Source organism: Esox lucius, chromosome 20 (genome assembly GCF_011004845.1).
Source record: "Esox lucius isolate fEsoLuc1 chromosome 20, fEsoLuc1.pri, whole genome shotgun sequence".
NCBI lineage: Eukaryota > Metazoa > Chordata > Actinopteri > Esociformes > Esocidae > Esox > Esox lucius.
The window spans coordinates 15,266,763-15,288,138 of record NC_047588.1 but is presented as its reverse complement, the minus strand read 5'-3'; the positions used below and the strand labels follow the sequence as shown (position 1 = coordinate 15,288,138).

The following is a 21,376-nucleotide window of genomic DNA, read 5'->3' as shown; positions in this document are numbered from 1 at the left end:
AAATACGATTATAGTGAAGATTAAACACCAGTAAAGATTATTATTTTGATTGATAGTAATAAAAAGGCCCAACCACAGCTTTCTGCGCTTTAGAAATCGCACATATTCAAAATGCGATTTCAACATGATTTCGATTGCCCTACTCTTCAGCTGCACTTCTTATATTGCTCTTAGAATAATGATTCTAAAGAATTAGCTCCCAGAATCAGATGCCAACAACAATCAGCCCTGTAACCAGTGCACCCACTCTCAGCAGGCTCACACAAAATGCAAAGTAGATCTGTTGCTTGAATGACACATAGAGGACTTAAAACATGAGCGTTTTTTTATCAACAATATCATATTTTTGAGGGCTTTAATGCATGATCGGAATTACAGATGTATAGATCAGGGGCTATTTTTTTGTGGTTATTATTATTTATTAAAAAATTTTTTGTTAAAATGCCAGGTTCTTGTGATGTAAAAGAATGAGACAAAGATAAATCATGTCAGAACTTTTTCCACCTTTAATGCGATCTATAACGTGAACAATTCAATTGAAAAACACACTGAAATCTTTGTGGGGGAAAAATAAAAAACTCACAATAACCTGGTTGCATGAGTGTGCACAACCTTAAACTAATACTTTGTTGAAACACCTTTTGATTTTGTTACAGCACTCTATTAGCATGGCACATCTTGATGTGGCAATATTTGCCCACTCTTCTTTACAAAAACGCTCCAAAGTCAGATTGCGAGGACATCTCCTGTGCACAGCCCTCTTCAGCTCACCCCAAAGATGTTCAATTGGATTCAGGTCTGGGATCTGGCTGGGCCATTCCGAAATGTTAATATTCTTCTGGTGAAGCCATGCTTTTGTGGATTTGGATGTATGCTTTGGGTCGTTGTCGTGCTGAAAGGTGAACTTCCTCTTCATCTTTCTAAGGGACGCCTGAAGATGTTGTGCCAAAATTGCCTGGTATTTGGAACTGTTCATAATTCCCTCCACCCTGACTAAGGCCCCTGTTCCAGCTGAAGAAAAACAGCCCCAAAGCATGATGCTCCCACCACCATGCTTCACTGTGGTGATGGTGTTCTTTGGGTGATGTGCAGTGTTGTTTTTGTTGCAAAAATACCTTTTGGAATTATGGCCAAAAAGTTCAACCTTGGTTTCATCAGACCATAACACATTTTCCCATGTGCTTTTGGGTTACTTGATGTTTGTTTTTGTTTCTGAAATGTAATTCATTTGCATAAAGCATACAACATTTTTATTTGTTATTTTCCACATCCTGTTGTTAGTTCCATTAAATTGTCCCTATTGATCACTGCTTTGTGTTTTAGTGCATTTTAAGCCGCGTTTCCACCAAAAAGTACACGGAACTTTGAGTCCCAGGAATTGCTATTCAAGGAACTAAAAGGTTCCTTCAGTCCATTGTTGTGTGCGTTTCCACTGCTGTCTAAAGACATGTGAAAATTAGGCTAATTAGTCCGCTGACGTATGCACCATATGCTATACCAAGCGACAGACAAGCATCTTTATTATTTATGCGACACTGCAACACCACAGCAACCGGGGAGAGTTGGGTTGGTCATGATTTATTGGTTTGCAAATGTGGCCATTGAGAAAACAGTGGAAAAGAGACGAGCAGTAGTAGCAAAGCGGAAAAATCCCCGAAATGCTAGTTAAACACAAATAAAGTGAACAGATTTTATGAGTTATCATGGAGATTGACCATGAGATGACTGATAAGAGGGATTCGCGTCATCGCGCACAAAAAAGAGAATGGTAAGATAATTTTCTAGTAGTCCTATATACGTTTAAGTAAATCACAATTGGGAATAATGTTACTGTAAACAACATTGACTTATTATTTCCACCTTTTTGTGTGTGTTTCAGATATGCCAGTACTACAGAATGTGTCATGTTTCTCCATCCGTTTGGGTACACAAACGGTGGGAAACTGTGGTTTCAACTTTCACAGAGGCCTGGTGGATAAATAGTTAAAGGACACGTTTCTGTACCTGTACCGTTGATTGCAACCATAACTGGGGTGACATGACACCGCCACTGTGTACCCATTCAAAAAAAGATATGGCAGTAACATAAGTAAACTATAGCAGCAATTGGTAGTATTATTTAATATTATAGGTACATGGGTGTAAAATGCTTATGAATGGTGGCATAGCACACTTCAACTACGTAGTGAGAATTATAAAAATATAGAAGAGAAATACGCTCAAATCCCCTGCGATTTATTTTAGTTTAATTTTAACGAACGGAGATTACTACACTGTTTTGTTTATATTGGGCCCGCGTTTTTTGAGTGCAATAGACAACTTTTCCCAGCTTTAGTAACTGATTGGTCAAAACAGCAAAGGCGGGACAATTTCAGGTGCCTCCGGTTGTCACTAGCGAAACCGCAAGCGATTTCACCACTTGTGTGTGAATGAGAGGCTATTTGGCGCCAACTAGCTTGCTAAAGCTTCAGAAAATAAAATAAATTGTTGCCTCTGGCGAAAGTTAATCGCGTTCGAGTCTGTTCTTGGTAAGTTTATGTCTTTGGTTATTATGTGGCATTGGACTGCTCTCTTTTATAGACGTTTAGTTAGTAGCTTGCTTGGTATGAATTTTCCTATATGTTGCTCAAATACTCGTACCAGTTGGGTAGTCCTCAGTAGTACCAGTACTAGCCAGTCTTGTCTAAGGAATGTAACTGGCTAGCTACAGTACTGGTCAGAGGTTTGGACACATTTTCTACTAGCGGTAGCTGCCTACACACTGGAGCACATCTTAGTTAAGTAACATGACTTCACTTCTGTTTTGAATCCTTTTTTATAGATTGGACAACTATAGATCGGTTATCAACTATTTCAGTACCACAGCCATGGCTTTTGAACAACGTGTGCGAGTTGGTCAGGTAAAACATCTGGCTAACCAACTTGGTTTGCGTTACCTTCATTGCTTTGTTTTGTATTTATAAAATTAAACAGCCACCGTAGCAAACTTTTGACACACATGTTCTATCAAAAACTACAGTTGCACTGCGATTTATTCAAACAGAAATTGCCGTGGCATGAGGACGTCATGTCTTTGTAATATTTTACAGGGCACCCAATTGCTGCCAAATGTTGTTTCAACGGAGGAGCAGTCTGTGATTGTTGTGAAGAAACTGCTGGCCATTGCAGTCTCCAGCATCACCTACCTTAGGGGTCTTTTTCCAGAAAAAGCTTATGGGAGCAAATATATTGAAGGTAAACCAATTCCATGTTTTCTTTTTAACCTAGTCTTTATGTTATCCAGTTATGTTAAGTAAGAAGTCAAAAAGTAGCTAATTCTTCTCTCTCCCTGTGCCACAGAGCAGAAAGTTATGATCCTCAGGGAGGAGCGCACCTGCCCAGGTGCCAGACAGATTGTACAATGGTAAGTATACTTGTAGTGGACTGATTATTTGACTTCTCGCCACTCAACTTCCAGTGTCAAGCTTTGATTGGCTGGGAGTTGACTTCCAGACCTGGGAGAACAGAAGACTTAAAATAATAAATTAAGACATTACAAAAGTAAAACTGAACAGAACAACTCTACATAAGGAACAAAATCCAAATAATGACCAACATGTACACGAGGAAAGGAGGAACTTAAATAGTGACAGTAATGAGGAACACAGGTGAGGTCAATAACAAACAGGTTTCTATGCTACAAATGAGGGAGAAGGCGTTGGATCAATAGGATTACAGTATTATTTTAACTGAGACTATCATTGCTGTATCCTACTTCTGAGAAGACTCCCATCTTATAGCAACAAAAAGTGCAAGAGAGAAGCATAGGCTGGTATGCCCCATGCATTGGTAATACAATATACCTGAATCTTTCTTGTATAATTGCTATTAGTTTATGAGGAGAGATTTTCATCTTTTGTATGAAAATTATTGCATTTACAAAGTGGTACATGCTGACGCATTTCCTTTATGACCAGGTAGTTAAACATCGAAACATTTCAATCACATATCCTTAAAAATCTAACACAGTGAGTGAAACTCCTGGGAAGCAGGCGTTATAGGTGAATTCAATTAAATATTTTCTATGAGCTATTCTTTTGCTTAGCTGTACTTGATTCATTGTTGGAGCAAATGAACTGCCCCTATAATAATGTATCGCCAGGCATCAGACAAGACATATTTTGCACCCCTGACTTTGGGCACGGTTTAAGATACGGTACGATTCCTTGGTATTGGACAGAATTATGTGAGGTGCACTGTGGTCACTTCAGCTTAGAAAATGCAGATAGCACCAGTCTGCCTGTCCCCCAACCGGCCTGGCTCTCTGTATCCATTTGTGTGTTTTGGGATTTGAGCAAGATTTTACATCCCTTTTATTCCCCCATTCAGTGAACACCCCCAAACCTTGTTGGGAAGTTCCAGTATTTTGGGGGAAAATGTAGGATTATCCAAAGATATTCAGGAGCACAAGTATGCTCCTAAATAAAGTTCCTGATTGCACAGCAAAATATTTAGGAGCCACTGTAGAGTTGTGATGGTTTTCCCTCTGTGTTTTAATACTTTATTTTAATCCTGGTTTTGTTGTTTATTCATTGTTTTCACTAATTAAGACAATTTTACACCTCTTAGGATGCAGGGATGCTTTGATGCTCTTCAGAGAAAATATGTGAGACACTTCTTTTTGTTTGGATGGTATAATGTGTTTTAACTTTCATACACAAGCTAATTTGTTTTTATTTTTCATTACCTTTGTTTTTATTCATTGTCTGTGTGTACTTCACGATAATATATATTTTTTACATTCAGTATTTAAATGTCTTCTATTCCGACAGTTGCGGACAGTTGTTCTGTCTGTAAGTATATCTCTTTCAAATATTTAAGTTTATACAACATATTTCTTTTTGGTAAAGTGAGCCTTCTTCTGACACTTTCTAGATATACACAGACTCAGAGAATCCTAAGGTAATTGACAACTATTTAAACCCATGTTATTTTTTCTATAAGTACTGCTTTTTTTATTTCATTAAGATTCAAATGTAACTTCATGAATATATAATGTTCTCATTGTTTAATAATTTGTTTTTGTAATTTGCAGAATGTTACTGAATGCTACCAGTTCAAAATCCAGTACACTAAAAAGGGACCCAAAATTGACTTTGAAAGGTATTGTTTTGTAAAAAAGTCTAATGATAACATGGCACCATTTAATTAGGAAACACTGAAGAGAGAAACTTAGTGTTAATGTTTATTTGAGTTTGTATATTATTTTGATTTTTGTTTCTCTTTTTTTTTTCTTAGCAACAATAGCCAGAATGTGACAAATTTGGCTTGCACCAACACAAAAAAGGCCAGTATCTTACTGGTGCGTAAACTCTACACATTGATGCAGAACCTGGGTCCCCTGCCAGACAACGTCTGTCTCAATATGAAACTCTCCTACTACGATGATGGTAAAAACACAATGATGAAGTGTTTACTAAAAGAATGATGAGATGCAATCTCTGTGCAAATGACAGCATCCTTACATCATACTTCTGGGGTTATGTCCCAAGTCTTGAATTAACTTAAAGATTATCAAATAGATTTTTAAAACACAATTTATTTACTTATACCATATGTTTATTTATAAAAATATCTCAGGCTTAAAAAGACAATGGTAGGTTATTCATAAAGAGTACTTCTAAGTCCACGCTGAGTGCTTGATGCAGTTGAAATTGGAGTTCAGAAAATAAATCACTGGAATACCTTGAAAATATGTTTTGGTTTCCAGCCATGTTAATTGACAAGTGTTGCACTAGCCTGTTGTTCCTCTTCCGGTAAAAGAACATGGTTGAATTAATGAGGAATTTCTTTTTGAAGCCTTCCAATGAAACAGGTAACTTTCTTATTTTGAAAATGTTGCACAATCGCCTTCAACATCTCAAATGGCAGTGGTAAGATGAACATTAGTACTAGCCTGTATAGACAAGTTTGTCATTGTCCTGCAGCACAAAAAGCACCAGCTGGTTTCTTGAAAAAATTACAGCTGGTTATTTCATAATTATTGTTTAAAATCATAACATTGCAGTCGGTCTCTGTTCTCAAAACCATAATTGGCAGTTTCCAATAATACCCAACATTTTCTAAACTGTAACTGGTGTCTTTTGGTGGATGCACATAAATGCTGTCTACTTTGCCCTGTTCTATTTCTGTGAACTTAATTCGACCTAAGAAAAGTTACATTTTGTGCTGATGAAAGTACATTTGGGGGCACACGTTGTGCAGAAAATGATATACAGTTGTGCTCAAAAGTTTACATAATTGGTAAAATATGTAGCATTTGTAAAGAACATAAGTGAGCAGGCAAAACATGTATTTTATTTATTATGGGATTCACTTTCAACTGTAGGTCATAACAGAATGATAAAATAAAACATGGCAACAAAGAATAAAATGATCTGACCCCTGTTCAAAAGTCTGCATAAAACTAGTTCTTAATACTGTGTATTGCACCCTTTAGCATTAATGACAGCGTGCAGTCTTTTGTAATATTTGTCCATGAGTCTTGGCATAATGCCTCCAGGTCATGCAAAGTCTTGGCTCATCTTGCATGAACATCACGTTTGAGATCTCCCCAGGGTGGCTCAATGATATTAAGGTCAGGAGACTGTGATGGCCACTCCAGAACCTTCACCTTTTTCTGCTGTAACCAATGGAGTTTCAACTTGGCCTTGTGCTTAGGGTCATTGTCGTGCTGGAAAGTCCCAAGAACGTCCCATGCTCAGCTTTCGTGCAGAAGAATGCAAATTGTCTGGCAGTATTTTCTGATAACATGCTGGATTCATCTTGCCATCAATTTTCACAAGATTCCCCATGCCTTTAGAGCTCACATGCCCCCCAAAACTTCAGTAAAGCCACCACCATGCTTCACAGTGGGGATGATATTGGGTTCACTATAGGCCTTGTTGACCCCTCTCCAAACACAGCGCTTATGGTTGTGACCATAAAGCTCTATCTTGGTCAAGTCACTCCAAATTACAGTGTGCCAGAAACTATGAGGTGTGTCAAGGTGTTGTCAGGCATATTGTAACCAGGCTTTTTTGTGGCATTGGCGCAGTAAAGGCTTCTTTCTGGCTACTCGACCATGTAGCTCATTTGTGTTCAAGTATTGTTGTATTGTGCTCCTTGAAACAACCACACCATAATTTTCCAGAGCAGCTTGTATTTCTCTTGAGGTTACCTGTGGGTTTTTCAATAAGTTATTGAAAAGTACTGACTGACATTTGTAAGGCTTTGGAAATCTTTTTATATCATTTTCCATCTTTATGAAGTTCTATTACCTTGTTACGCAGGTCTTTCGACAGTTCTTTTTTGCTCCCCATGGCTTAATATCTAGCCTGCTCAGTGCATCCATGTGAGAGCTAACAAACTCAATGACTATTTATACACAGGCACTAATGGCAATTTAAAAAGCCACAGGGGTGTGAAATTCACCTTTAATTGCCATTTTCACATGTGTGTGTGTCACCTTGTGTGTCTGTAACAAGGCCAAACATTCAAGGGTATGTAAACTTTTGATCAGGGCCATTTGGGTGATTTCTGTTATCATTATGATATAAAAAAGAGCCATCCAACCATGTTATAATAAATACTTCATATAATCACTATCCTTAAATAATATTGTTTTTGCATGATCAGTCATATTTTCAAAATCAATGCCAAATTATCACATTTTCTGCCAGGGTGTGCAAATTTATGAGCACAACTGTATTTCTGGTTATATTAGGCAGAATTCTGGCAGTTAAAAGACATCCTTGGCAATATTATCAAATGTCCAGCGTGTCCTTTCAGGTACCCTTTTTAGATTTGGAAAATGAATATGCAGGAAGACATTTCTTTTATTTGAGTGACTTTCCTCAAAACAACAATCAAAAGGCAAGGTACTCCATGAACTGAAGCACACAATGCAAACAACGAACCTCAAAGGCAACTTAATTAGGCAGCTGTCTCTAATTGGGGACCATCAAAAGGTTGAGCGCAGAGATGCCTAGAGGCACCTCTGCAGTAAGGCCCTGACTGTGACACCCAGATGCATAAAGATGCCTAGAGGCCCCCAGCCAAGTCCTGACGTAGTGGTAGGAATATGGATTTTTTTCCGGCCTTCGCTTCCCCAGTGAATTTGCCCCTAACACTGTCACAGGCAAAAGAGGCTATAGGTACCCTTTGTAGATTTGGAAAATGAATATGGCTCTGCATCTGGCTGTAGCTCAGGAAAATCTGTTTTTCTCCCCAGTCAGAGGCAGCCTGCCTGTATATTGACTATGACAAGCAGGAGTTTATAAAACATTGAGGTTAGGAAACATTGTCAGGGAATAGCACTAATGTTTATGGACCCTATTTTTTTTAGAACTATATAAATAAAAGTGAAGCAGTCACTTTCATAGGGTACAAACAAGTGTTTTTAAAAAACAGTTAAATGCAATGTGATTCATACTTGCCTGTGTGTGTATGTAGTTACTCCGCAGGATTATCAGCCCCCAGGCTTCAAAGAGGGGGACAATGATGGCATGCAGTTTAAGAATGAACCTGTCTACCTTACTATGGGTGAAGTGGTCACTCCTTTCCACACCCTGAAGGTGGATTTGACTACAGAGAAAGAGAGGTTGGAGCAGGTACAGTATGATGGGAGAAAAAACCAGAATCAGAGCAATATCTAGTAGTGGGTGAGGTAAAATTGAGTGTCCACTTCTCTCTGTAGGTAGAAGACCAGCGGCCTGTGTGTGTGAGGGACAAGTGGGTGATGAAAATGGAGGAGAGGGCAGTGACCAAGGTTAGCAGTCAGCAGGTAAAATCTGAGGTTTCCATAAACATGAACTATTTTTGACGGGGCGTGATGACATTTTAACCCAAAGTTCATCCACATTTGATGCTATGGGTTAAACTATAGTTTTAATAAAAACAATTTGCAGTCAATGTCCATGGATTGTGATGTAAGAACATTTTCAATGGTTTTCGGACTTTTAGATTTGCATGAATAAAGACATGGAAAATCCAAACAACAACCTTTACTTGGACAATTCACGTAAGACCTCATATCTTTCTGTAAACAGTTTGCACTGAACATGAAACCAACAGTGCTATTTCCTTTGTTTGGGCAAATGTATTCTAAAAATCCATGGTTTTGTTAATTTGCTTTCATAATTTATGATGACGCTAAAAGAGGTCCAGGTGAACTTCCAGGAGAAGATAGTGTTTGAGGAGATCACAGATACCTCTCAGGTAATTACGCCTTACTTTACTTTTTACATAATCACTACTAAGATGCAAAGACATGCCCATTCTTGAATAGGATTAGCACCCTGTTACCAAAAAATAACTTAATGTAATGTATGAGTAATTGCTTTTTTAAAACTTTTATTACCCATCAAATGATTGGCATCCTCGATAAAAATGTGCCAAAACAAATTCACGCATGAAGATGAATAATCAAGCCTGTTTGCATTTTCTCTCTTCATATGAACAAATATTAAAGAATTTGCCAGTTAGCTTTGAGCTGAGTTGAACTGTGGGAAGTTCTTTACATTCGAAAAGACCACCCAAGGGAAGTCTGTTTGGACACATCAACACATCACATCAAAATATATATATATATATATATATATATATATATATACACACACACACACACACACACACACACACACACTACTGGTCAAAGGTTTTTGAACACTGAAGTTTTTCCAGTTTTTAATAAAATTCCCCAGGTTTAATGTGTTTAGGATACTTTCAAAGCATAGATAAAACAAACAGTTGGAGACAAAAAAGAAAACACAGAATAATTGTTTAACATAATGTAATCAACATTTTTACTCATTGAAGTAGCCACCTTTTGCATATATAAGCACCCTATCTACACATGCTGTCTACAGTGGAAATCAAAGATTGTTCGGAAAGTTCTTCCCAATACTTGAAGGTAGGTAGTTCTGACATAGCCTGGACATGACGTTTTGGGTCATTTGTTTTTTTTGGATGAAACCCTGACTAAATAGGTGTACAACAGAGGGTATTCCATGGTACTGAAAAAAAGCTGTTGTAGCCGTTTTGGTTCAGGGTGCTACTCACTCTGTGCAAGCCGACGACTCTGGATTCAGCAAAAGATTCCCAGATCATTATGCTTCCTCCTCCATGTTACACAGTTGGTGTCACACACTGAGGAACCATCCTTTCGCCTACTTAACGGCGTAATAAAACCTGACGCAACAAACCGAATAATTTTTTTTTTTATTCATTGTTCCATAACACCTTCTTCCAGTCTTCAGTAGTCAACTGGCAGTGCTTCATGACCCAGGCAAGCCTCTCATTCCTATTTTCCTTTTTCTTTTCCTATTTTCTTAGCAATGTTTTCGTACTGCCACTCAACCTGTGAAACCTGCAGCTTGAAGTCTTTTCTTCATAGTTGAAACTGAGACTTGCTTACTTTGATAAGTATAAACTTTTTAACCTCTGGCAGTTTATTACTTACCTTTGTACCAGTTCGGTTTATTCACTGGACATTTTTATAAAACAAAAAATGGGGGTGTTTGAAAACCTTTGACCGGTAGTAGGGTTGGGTATTGGCAAGTACCTTGCGATACCATATACATCACGATACATATGTTACGGATGTTACGATTCAATATATCATTATTCATCACGATATCACAACAAGAGTCAATACTCATGAGCAACCCCTAAAAAAGAAAGAACCACTCAATTTGAAATGACTTAGAACTTCTAAATGTAACCCTTTAGACCCCAATATAATTCTAGAATACTGCTGTTGATTACTGAAAATTCTCAAAATAAATCCTATTTTCTCACACATTTCAAATGAACAGACATAGCACAAAAACCAAAACCAAATTACAATTATGAGTTAACTTTGTTTTAAAGAGCACATACTCTTCTTTAATTTGACAACACATTAATGTAACTTGGAATAATATAATTTGTTTTCTCCCATTAACAATCAGTAGAAAGAACGAAGTTTGCATAAAACAATATATTGCAACGAAATTGAGCCAGCAGTCAAATTAGGTCCGTAATGTGATCGTAATAAAGTGAGCACAAGGCAAATCTCAAGAGTTTTTATAAATTATAAGGGGAACTATGTGGCATACATCTTTTGGCAGATGCAGGACATCATCACGATCAAGCAACAGCGTCTTCTTCGAAGCACAAACATTACTGCTTGGCTAGCTAATGAAAGTGACAGCTTGTTGCTGCACAAGCAAAATATTTGCAGGCAGACACCTTAGTGTGACAGTCGAAACAAAACGGACAATTAGTTTAGTTAGCAATGGCATTTTCCATTTTTGAATGAAATTGTAAGAAATGCGAGGAAACAATCAGCCGGCTACACAGCTACTGCAACGCTTTCCATTACAAGACCGAGCAAGCAACCGTTTGAGCTCCACAGCTGATGTGCTGGTCTATCAAGTTATCACGGCAGGGTTGCTGTTGTAATATTTTTTTGCTCTCTGAACTGCAGTTGATAGGTGATTTATGTTGAAATGGGGCTGGAATAGCAGAGGCAGGCCTTTGCTTTTTTCCTCCAGTGGTAGTTTTGAAACATGGAAAGGAATATATAGTCTACAACTTGTGTGTGTGGTTATTGTTTTCAAGTCTCTGCCATACAGTAATGTGTCACGGTTTAGGGTAGGTAGAACACGAGGCGCAGAGCAGGAAGTCATTTCTTTTATTTGAGTGACTTTACTCAAAACAACAATCAAAATGAACTGAAGCGCACAATGCAAACAACGAACCACAAAGGCAACTTAATTAGACAGCTGTCTCTAATTGGGGACAATCAAAAGGTTGAGCGCAGAGATGCCTAGAGGCACCTCTGCAGTAAGGCCCTGACTGTGACACCCAGATGCATAAAGATGCCTAGAGGCCCCCAGCCAAGTCCTGACGTAGTGGTAGGAATATGGATTTTTTTCCGGCCTTCGCTTCCCCAGTGAATTTGCCCTAACACTGTCACAGGCAAAAGAGGCTATAGAAAATTAACAAAACAGGTAAAAGGTTCATATAAGCTCTCTGTATACATTATTTATTTATTTATTTTTTATAAAATGGTCTTTGGGCACAAAAAAAGTATTCCACTGGTACTAAAACAATTACACTATCATCAGTTACGGTGCAGGGAGAATAACACGTTCTTAGTGTGAATGGCAAAGGTCTGAATCACAAAATTAAAATAACCGTACAATAATCACCACCTAATCTCCTAATATATCCCCATGCTAGTTAATTAGTTGGAACTGCAAAGCAGATGCATACAGATAGAATCAGGAAAAAGCTTATGCCTGCTATATGCTAGCTAACTTTTCTTGAATATCCACTTGTGGCTACATTTCAGCCTTTGTACTTGGAGTTAATGATGCAGTTAACTGTAACAAGGGCCCCAGAACCAGTGCAAGGAAAACAGATTTATAACGTCACAGCTCCAATACCATGTTTTACGTTAGCTATGTGGTTCTATCCTGCTTATGCGTCCTTTTCCGGACTCTCGTCCCACCGCTGGTGTTTTGGCAAAAAAGCTATATTTTTGTTTTATCTGAGCATGGCACTCAGTTCCAATGTCCAGGTGTTTACAATTGTGTGTTGCTCTCTCTGATAGAGGCTATTGGCATGGCATTTAATTGTAGATTTGGTGTCCACAAGTAGCAACTCAGTGCTGTAACTCTCAAACTTTGGCGCCAAATACAGTTTGTTTGTAAAAGTTCCCTGAAAATGTCATAATATTGGATTGAAACCTTTTGGGTCCCAATCTGTGGCGTTGTTAGGCCGGGGCTTCCAGGGCTTCAGCTCTGGGTGTTTTGGGAATTTGGGATTTTCCATATATTCCATATTGGGTACATAAGGAAGCACGGGTGGACTCGTTATCAGGTCCACTTTGGTCAGTTAACCTCAACTTGCAACCCTATTGGGCCTGCACTCGAGCTACTCCTGGTCCTGTTCTAATGGAATGCTGTAGAATCTTTGTATAATTAATGTAAAAATGAACAATGGGGATAGTTAGTACATCTGGTACTGGAGCTGGTTGTATCAGTTATGTCCCATGTAAAATGTGCTCCATGCTGGACCTAATAATAATATCTATTGCTCTACCTGGGTTTAAGCCTTCATTTTATAACAATAATAACATATAGGGATTTAAAGATATAGGGATTTCTTTTTAAACACAAGACATTACTGCAAAGAGGATCAAATCAACAAACAACAATTAAAATATAAAAGCTTGATAATTTATCAAGAGCTGAGCTAAGCTGGTGGGAAGGCCAGCCCAAATAGGTGGTATTAGAGTGGTAGTTTTCAAATGAGTTAATATAGTCAGTTCTAGGGGTCTGTTGGGGGGAGTTCTAGTGTTTTGGGATCCATGCTGGTGAATGGCCACAGTGTTTTACAAGCTTGTTTGGGGGTCATTAAAATACTCTTAAGTCAAGTGTGACTATATGTAAGTTCTACATTTGCATAGTTGCCAATCTTCGCCTCAGGCTTGAGAGAATAGACATTCAACATTGCTGGATCAAATTGTTTGTGATTAATAGCACAGCAATATAAATCACCATTGATGCTTTTAAAGTGAAAGGTATCTTTCCCCCAAAATATCTTTGAGTGTTTCTGGGGTATTTACATAGTTTATGTGTGGTGCAGTATAGTCACATACAAGCTAGGCAAATGGCAAATGAAGAAATTCACCCACAGACAGACCACAAAAGTGTTGTTGTCATTAGACCTCTGTTGAGAAGTTTGTCACCCAGATTTTTGAGTGCTGAGACAGTTGATGAAGGGGCTTTGATTCACCTAGCTGTGGATGTTGGGACAGTGGCAGTAGATCATTTTGCCCAGGAAGCAAGAAAATAATGAAAAGCTGAGGTCCAAAAAAGGAACCTTGAGGCGCACCTTTGTTAATGGGCTTGGGGGATTTGGAGCATCCAAGCTGCTTCTGGTCAAGTATGAAAAGGGCTTTTCCATGGGGTTCATGAGGATAGGAATGTCAAAATGACGCTGTTATCACTAATTAGGAGATTGTTGATGACTTTGACTGGGGCAGTTTCTGTTCTTGGTCCAGAATCCTAATTGGAAAGTTTGTATAGGTTATGGTTGGTCATATGACACTAGATGGTGAGTTAAGCTAAAAAAAAGGAGGATGGAGATAGGCCAATAGTTCTTAAGGTTAGCCTGATCCATTCCTTGTTTTTTAGGGTAGGCATAACGGCAGCCAGTCTTAGTGGAGGAACAGTTCCAGTCAGCAGAGAAATACTCAATGTCAACCACAAGAGGGCACTGTGGAGTTAGGCATGCCTTAAGAATCCAGTGACAAGGGAGTCTATGGAAGGTTGAAAAAGGTTTATGGGATGGCCTTGGCAATTATTGATAAGTGCGATGTCTGGGCTGTAGATTCCATGTGCGTACAAAGTAGTAGCAGTCTATGTTTTCAAAGCCATATTAGTGACATGGAGTTTTATCTTCATGTTTAAAAGGCCTCATTTTGAATTCCTCCACAATGTGTCCCGAAGTAACACTCCTGGCTTCAAGGCATTCCCCTGAAGAGACCCCAGTTCAATACCGTCTCTACCCTTCATCCCTCTGTTTCTCACTGTCAATAAAAGGTTTGAACAATAGTGTTTCTATGGTGGGCTATGTGAATGAATATCGGTGGGCTATGTGAATGAATATCGGTGGGCTATGTGAATGAATATTTGCCCCAAGGTGACAGCTTGGAAACAGGCACCGCCTAGCCATCATCGTTATGGAGCTCATGCAGGACGTCGCTTTGACTAATCTTATGTTGGGTTGGTTTAATTGGTTTGATACATGCAGGTCCAACGTGCTAAATTCCATAAGTAAAACATTAACATATGCAGTTGTTTTTGATCAGTTTTGCATAATCTTTTTATATTCTGATATTGAGTTGTAGGATGTATTTAGCTTTCCTGAAATAATAATGGAAAATCATTTTATATGACAATGAAAGGGCCTTTAGTGTTATTGTACAGAAAAGATTATACACAATCCGGTTTCCATAAAATGTGGAATGAACTAATGTTATGTTCATTTTATTTGCTTGTTTTGGGAAGAATTTTTCTTTACCCTCATTGACCGTTTTTCCACAGCGTACTGCGCTTGCCCTTATCAATGTAGATCAGTCTTTAGGTGTTGTTGAGCAATTCATTTTTAAGGAATTCATTCGTAGGTGCACCTGATGGCACTGATTTACCACTGACTCCTTAGCTTCTGGTTCATAGCACGGTCTCTGGGCGACTGACAAGGAAAACTAAAAATATCCAAGTGTTCCAGAGAGTCTTGGTTCAGATGTTGCTTTTGAGTTTTTAGCTCCAACCATTTGGTCAAGGCCGTTGTCTATGTGACAAGACAATCTTCACTGACCTGACCGTGCCAGACTGTGCCTGAGCCTTCCCCCGGCTCTCCCCATACGATCGATGTATACCTCGTGTTTGTATCACAAACAGTTAAATATCTACTCTCTCCTTAGTGACGTCTGTCTCATTAAGGCTCCCCACCTCTGCAAAAAGGCCGCAAATGACGCAGTCTGGTAATGCATTTAATATAATGGCTTCAATTTCCTGGTATTTAAGATTCTGCTGAACACTGTTAAATAAAAATAGTGTGGCTAGCACAAACATAAGGAAATCAGACAACATAGTAGATTAGATTCAACTTCATTGTCATTGAACAAGTACAGTGCAATGAAATGCAGTTAGCGTCTAACCAGAAGTGCAATTAGAAGAGGGTAGAAAATTTACAAGTATTTACAAGTATTAGGTATATGTATATTACATGTGCAATGAAGGCAAATGCAGGTCAAATGGCGAAACTAAATGTGCAATTAAGGCAAATAGAGGGAGGCAGAAAATTTACAAGTATTAAGTATAGTGTATGCTACAAGTGGGATAACAGTTGTTCAGGTACAATTGGCAATTCTAAATGGCATTCAAGATGTGCAATCGTGGCATATAATGACGTGACCTAGGGGTGTACCGATACAGGTATTCGTCCTGTTCGGTACAGGACGTTCTGTTACTGCGCGTTGTGATCCGAATGAACATAGTCTAGTTTTAACCACACGCTTTTTTTTGTGTGCAAAACTAACATTCTAATACATATTATTATTATTATTATTCGGAACTTCATTCCCTGTCAGGCATTGGTGCGGAACCGCTTTCTGATCGGTGAGCAAAATGCTGTCGTTTTTTACTGAAAAACCCCTACCTAGTGCAGCTTTACAGTTGCAATGGGAAAGGTTTATTGCTTCGTAATAAATTAAAATAAATGTTATGTTTTGCCTGTCTACTGCTGTACCAAAATCGTACCAAGTCGTGACTTCTGCATACTGTTACACCCCTAACAAGACCAAATTTTATCACGCCCGTGAGATGGACTCTTTTTGGCCAGTATGGATTCATCTCTGATCACAAAGGTAGACGTAGCTACGATCAATGTAGCATTTCATATAAACTTTTTTTTTTTGCAGCCGACTCCTTGTGTGTCTGACAAGCTTGGACAGCACCTCCCTGCAGTCTGAGATTTACTGTCTTTGTTCTGTGTGTGTGCAGGAGAGAGAGACTGAGGTGAACAGCGTCAGCAAAAAGCCCTTTTCCATTGAAGAGAAAATGGTGAGAGCCCAGGGTCTTATTCACAGGAGTGATAATAATTAGCAAATTGTCATTTAAATACAGTTCTCTTACCTACATTTTTTTTTTTACAATATCAATAATTCAGGCCATCCCTGTCCAGATGGATGCAGAATATTTGTTTGTCAGTCATGTTTACACTGTACGTTAGTTATTGAATTGTCTATCACTCTCTGATTGGTAGATATCTCCGTTCGAGTTCCCGCACAGTCAGGATATCCTTTCCTCTCTGCCAAAGAGACGCAAATTCAGTGAGCCCAAGGAACGCTACTGAACTCTGTCTCCAGACCAGGATATGATTTCTCCCATTTGCCTTGTCAAAATCTCTGCACCTTTTCAGTGTTGTCACTTATATTTATAGGTCCGCTGCCAACATTGAAATATGCACTCATAATTATTACAATGGGCAGGATATTGGACAGTATTTTTAGACCACCTCTTTGTTGTTGTTTGTTTATACTTTGGGTTCCACGGTTGTCACATTCAATGTAAGATGTTACTGTCTTTAAGGTTTGATACTGATATTTTTCTGATTACAATTTGCTTTGTTAAACTTTACACATTTTATAATATCACTATACAACACCCTGCTTTTATATTTTATATGATAAATAATACTTTTTTTTTCTTATTTAAGTTTGTATAGTTTAGAATAGAGGGTTCTACATTTATTGCTTAACATCAGATGTAACAACTTTAGATGTAACTCACCAGCAGCAAACAAGGATGCACCTGTTAGTCTTGTGGTTGGAAATGGAAACAGATTCGTGCTACATTTCTACATTAAAGAGCTTTGGTTTCCTGTTTGTAAAAACCTGATACTGTTCCTAAGCGGCAAAACATTTACACAACACTGTATCATCATGTTAAAATAATAGCCCAATCTTAAAAAAATAGGACTGCCAAAATGTGGAACTAGCGTGGTGTGATTTAAATGAAGCTGTTAAAAGAAAACAGATTATATTTGTACACTGACCTTTGGTCTGCGATAACGGACCATCAGCACCCTCCTCCCTGGCTGGGCACACTGTGTTTTTAATCTGCTGTTGTTTTTCCCAGAGTGGGGGACATTTGCTGATAGACTGCAGATCACAGCAGATCAATACTGAAGGATGCCTTTGTGATGCATATCCAGACTGACCCTCTCTACTCACCACCCTCCCACTGGGGGGAGAGAGTCCATCAAATCGGCTGCATTTAAACACTGGGCTCATCTTCGGCATCGGAGAATGCCTTCATTTCATTGTTGTTTTTTTTCCATGGGTATGGAAGATAACGTTCCACTGTAAAGCTGAATGAACTGCAGAATCTAGTGTGAGGCCCACTGCGCCTGTAACAATAGCTATACAGCAGTGAATTGACAATGTTTATGAGCTGTGAAATGAATCAGAGTTAACCTCATTCAGAATCTGGCAGCGTTCTTCAACTGTTTCTTTTATGGTTAGAGCCCATGGCTTCTTTATATATTGATAAGTAATTAAATGAATGACAGTAAGAAAGTCTTTTTACAGTCGTGTTATACTCTATTGTGGTGACCTGTGTTTTCAGTAGGTTGATTATTCTAACACTTCTTTCATCTAAATGTACAATGAATGGGTGGGTTTTATCATTCTGAAATATTCTGCCATCTACAGCTTTGTAGTAATTGGGAAGTGGCCACTTAAGTGTGTACACTTAAAAAGGCTTTTTTGGTGGTTTTAATGAAGAACCCTTTAGATACAAAGGTTCTTTGTTAGGAGAAGTGTTCTGCTTAAAATCTTTGACATCCTGTTTTTAGATGTTTGATGATTCCCTTGAAGGCAGGGGGTTCTACATGGAACCATATTTACTCCCCATCATGCTCTATTGCAGGGTAATTTGCACATGAGTTTTATCTGTGTTACAATATTAGGTTGATTAATTGTATGCTACACCATTACAGAGCCGTTTTCTAAACTTTCAATGTGATTTATTGCACCAGGTTCTACCGCTGACCCTTTTATCTCTATTGTTCTACCGAGCACCAAGAAGGGTACCGGTATGGAAACAAACCCAAATAACAGAATACCTAACCGGAAGTAGTTCATACAGGCTGGTTGATTTGGTTTATTTACTCATTCTCATCTAAATGCTGAATTTCTGGATACAGTATGTAAACTGGGTAGTACTTAAGGGAAACCCACAGAATGTTTGAAACTGTTTTAGTCTACTTTTATCATGGTAAATTATGCAAATGAATCAAAAGCAACACACCAACCTCACTGAACAACATCTGAATTGCAATGCTACTTCCTTTCCCTCTAAACAATTCCATCTTCCAAACACTACACTCTACATCATATCTGTACACGTCTCTTGAAATGAATTCTGAAATAAAATTCATGGACACATGTCAAATATATGGTGTTAACAGATCAATCAGCTGGTCAAACATAAAGCTGGTTTCAGAGGCCATTTCTTTTCCTATCTAGAGACAAGGGCCGTGTCTCAGTCAATATGAGCTGGCCAAAGTGGTCCATGTGAGGATGGAAGCCCTGTCAGATTGACAGACATTTGGACTGGCCTATCCCTGGGCCTCGGAATGGAGGGACTGCATGCAGAGAGTTGTGATTATGCCTTCAGGGCCTGTGGGCCCCCAAGGGGGTTTGTGTTTAGAGATGAGGAGAGGACTGGACATCCAGCCAGAGACTGTCACCCCTCTGACCTTGCCAGAAGGGCAGCAAATGTTTCCTAGCTGATTAGCGCTTCAGCAGAGCTTTGTGGTTTACGTTAACCCTTGGCTATCAGAAGGAAAATAAATAACAACACACTAGTGTCCTTATCTAAGAATGAAAATTAACAGCAAGCTAAGGAGAATACTTTTCCATATGAGTAAAACATTTTATACAATGATTAAACTATTTGAAAATATAGAAATATACATTGAATACCCCTAAAATGTAAATAACTGTAAAACATGAAATACATACATAACACCAGACCATATCTACAGTTTTGAAGAGTTTTCCAGTTGACCACGTGGGGGCGATAAGTAGCTTCAGAATCAGGTCTTGATAAAGAGCTGCTGTATCTGCAGACCTATGCAACTTTGGAAATATATTTCCTTGAACTTGCATGTTTCTTATCTATAACTTGCTCAGTTCCAACTGCAGTTTATTTGTAACTGCAAGTTCAAGGAAATATATTTCCAAAGTTGCATGAATGAAATGTAAATAGAGTTTTGTTGGGTGGAACAAAATCAGCTGAGCTCAGTCCTATTTGATTTGAATTAGAAGTTCAGTAAGATTCCGTGGTAGCATGTGTTTCTAGGAAGAGAGGACTGAGATGTAATCTGTGTATATGCTGAGTGTTGCTGAGCGGTAGTGCTACCTACTTGAAACAGATGCTTAAAGCGATGGGATGTGCATCCATTGTGATCCGAGTGGACAGCTGGATTGTTTACCAGAAGGCCTTTTCTTCAGTCCAGGACACTTACAATGGGTGAGCTCTGACACTCAGGATTTCTGCGAGGGTGAGAGGGGAGGAGGGCAGATTGAGGGGAGAGCTTCTGCCTCGTACCCCTTTTTTCTGTGCTCAGATGGACCTCTCCCTCCCCCAAAGCCACCGGAGGGCAGGGGTTTAAATGTCACGCTTGGCCATCAGAGTGCCCGGCCAGGCTCGTGTCTCAGGGGGAAACACGCCAGGAGAAAAGGGGAGGGAGGGAGAGACACTTGCCCTCACCATTGTCCATTACGATAGGCATGAGCTGCTAACTGACTCCAAATCAAGTGTATCCTCTCGCCACGCGAACTGCCAGTCCAGCTTGGTCAAACACAATGCTATTAGTCTTATGAAAAAGCAGACTTGGTCATGGTGCGTTTTACCAAGCAGCTTTAAGGAAATAAGGTATCCATTGGTCAGCAGGTGCATGAAAAATGCTCTATATGTCACCTGGAGCCTTTTAAATCTCTTTGAACATTGAACTTAATTTTGTCAGTAAGCGTGACTAAAATCAATGCAAACCTTTACATTCAATCAGATTCCACCTGACTTGGAAATGTAAAGAGGCTGACTGATGAGACCAACTTGAAATACAAGTAAATGACAAAATATATAAGAGGCTGCTGACTTTATCCTGGCCAAGGTCTGAGCCCATACTTTAACCACTCACAAGAGGGAGTGTTTCATGGATCTATTTCTTCTAAATTGTGGCACACTTGACCTTGAACAAGATGTGTGTGCTTCTAACATTGCCGAGAATCATCCCTCTGTCAGGATCGAAGGAATGACCTTGAACTGCAAGCAGAGGCGTAGCTGAGTGCACAAACTCATTTAACTCCTGGGTTTACTATCGACATGCTGTAATCATTAACATTATGGATGATGAATAACTACTGACTACAGTACCTACAGAACCAAGGCCAGGCTAAAGAATGCAGGCTGATGGTCCGATGACTTGGGCAACATCACTTATTTCAGTTTTATAGAGCCACGACAACAGCACCAGAGCTAACGAACATATGGCACTAGATGGTGTAGGCTGAGTAATGTTACCGCACCCTGCTTGTCAAATGAAATATTGGCAGGTGTGATGGCAAACCGCCACAAACTGCACACACACACATTTGTATTTTACAGCAATGCTACAAATGTAAACAAAATGGGTAGAAACTCCACTGTTAAAAAAAAGATGTATCACAATGGAATATAATTTTATTTATTATCTATAAAAAAAAGTAATTACCTGATACTGTCTGGAA

At 38.9% G+C, this 21,376-nt stretch overlaps 1 protein-coding gene across 2 annotated transcripts; it reads left to right on the top strand.

Moving 5' to 3' along the window:
• Positions 1 to 2,298: 2,298 nt before the first annotated feature.
• Positions 2,299 to 18,094, top strand: hormad1 (HORMA domain containing 1). Of its 2 annotated transcripts, none has more exons than XM_020040786.3 (15): positions 2,299 to 2,528; positions 2,822 to 2,900; positions 3,090 to 3,234; positions 3,340 to 3,403; positions 4,609 to 4,645; positions 4,812 to 4,832; positions 4,915 to 4,941; positions 5,075 to 5,142; positions 5,278 to 5,429; positions 8,473 to 8,630; positions 8,717 to 8,788; positions 8,983 to 9,040; positions 9,179 to 9,237; positions 16,581 to 16,640; positions 16,843 to 18,094. In XM_020040786.3, exons 2-15 carry the CDS (start codon positions 2,868 to 2,870, stop codon positions 16,930 to 16,932), a joined length of 1,044 nt encoding a protein of 347 aa, XP_019896345.2. In that variant the 5' UTR covers positions 2,299 to 2,528; positions 2,822 to 2,867; the 3' UTR covers positions 16,933 to 18,094. The 2 variants fall into 2 exon arrangements, with proteins under 2 accessions (XP_019896345.2, XP_010903869.2); XM_010905567.4 differs by having other exon boundaries at positions 8,717 to 8,803; positions 16,843 to 18,092.
• The last annotated feature ends 3,282 nt before the right edge of the window (positions 18,095 to 21,376 follow it).

Bases quoted from the DNA above. Each gene is read 5' to 3' on its own strand.
- hormad1 (XM_010905567.4), top strand. From the start codon at position 2,868: ATGGCTTTTGAACAACGTGTGCGAGTTGGTCAG. The intron at 5,143-5,277 runs GTATTGTTTTGT...TTTTTTTCTTAG, and splicing joins CCCAAAATTGACTTTGAAAG to CAACAATAGCCAGAATGTGA. The intron at 8,804-8,982 runs GTAAAATCTGAG...TCGGACTTTTAG, and splicing joins CCAAGGTTAGCAGTCAGCAG to ATTTGCATGAATAAAGACAT.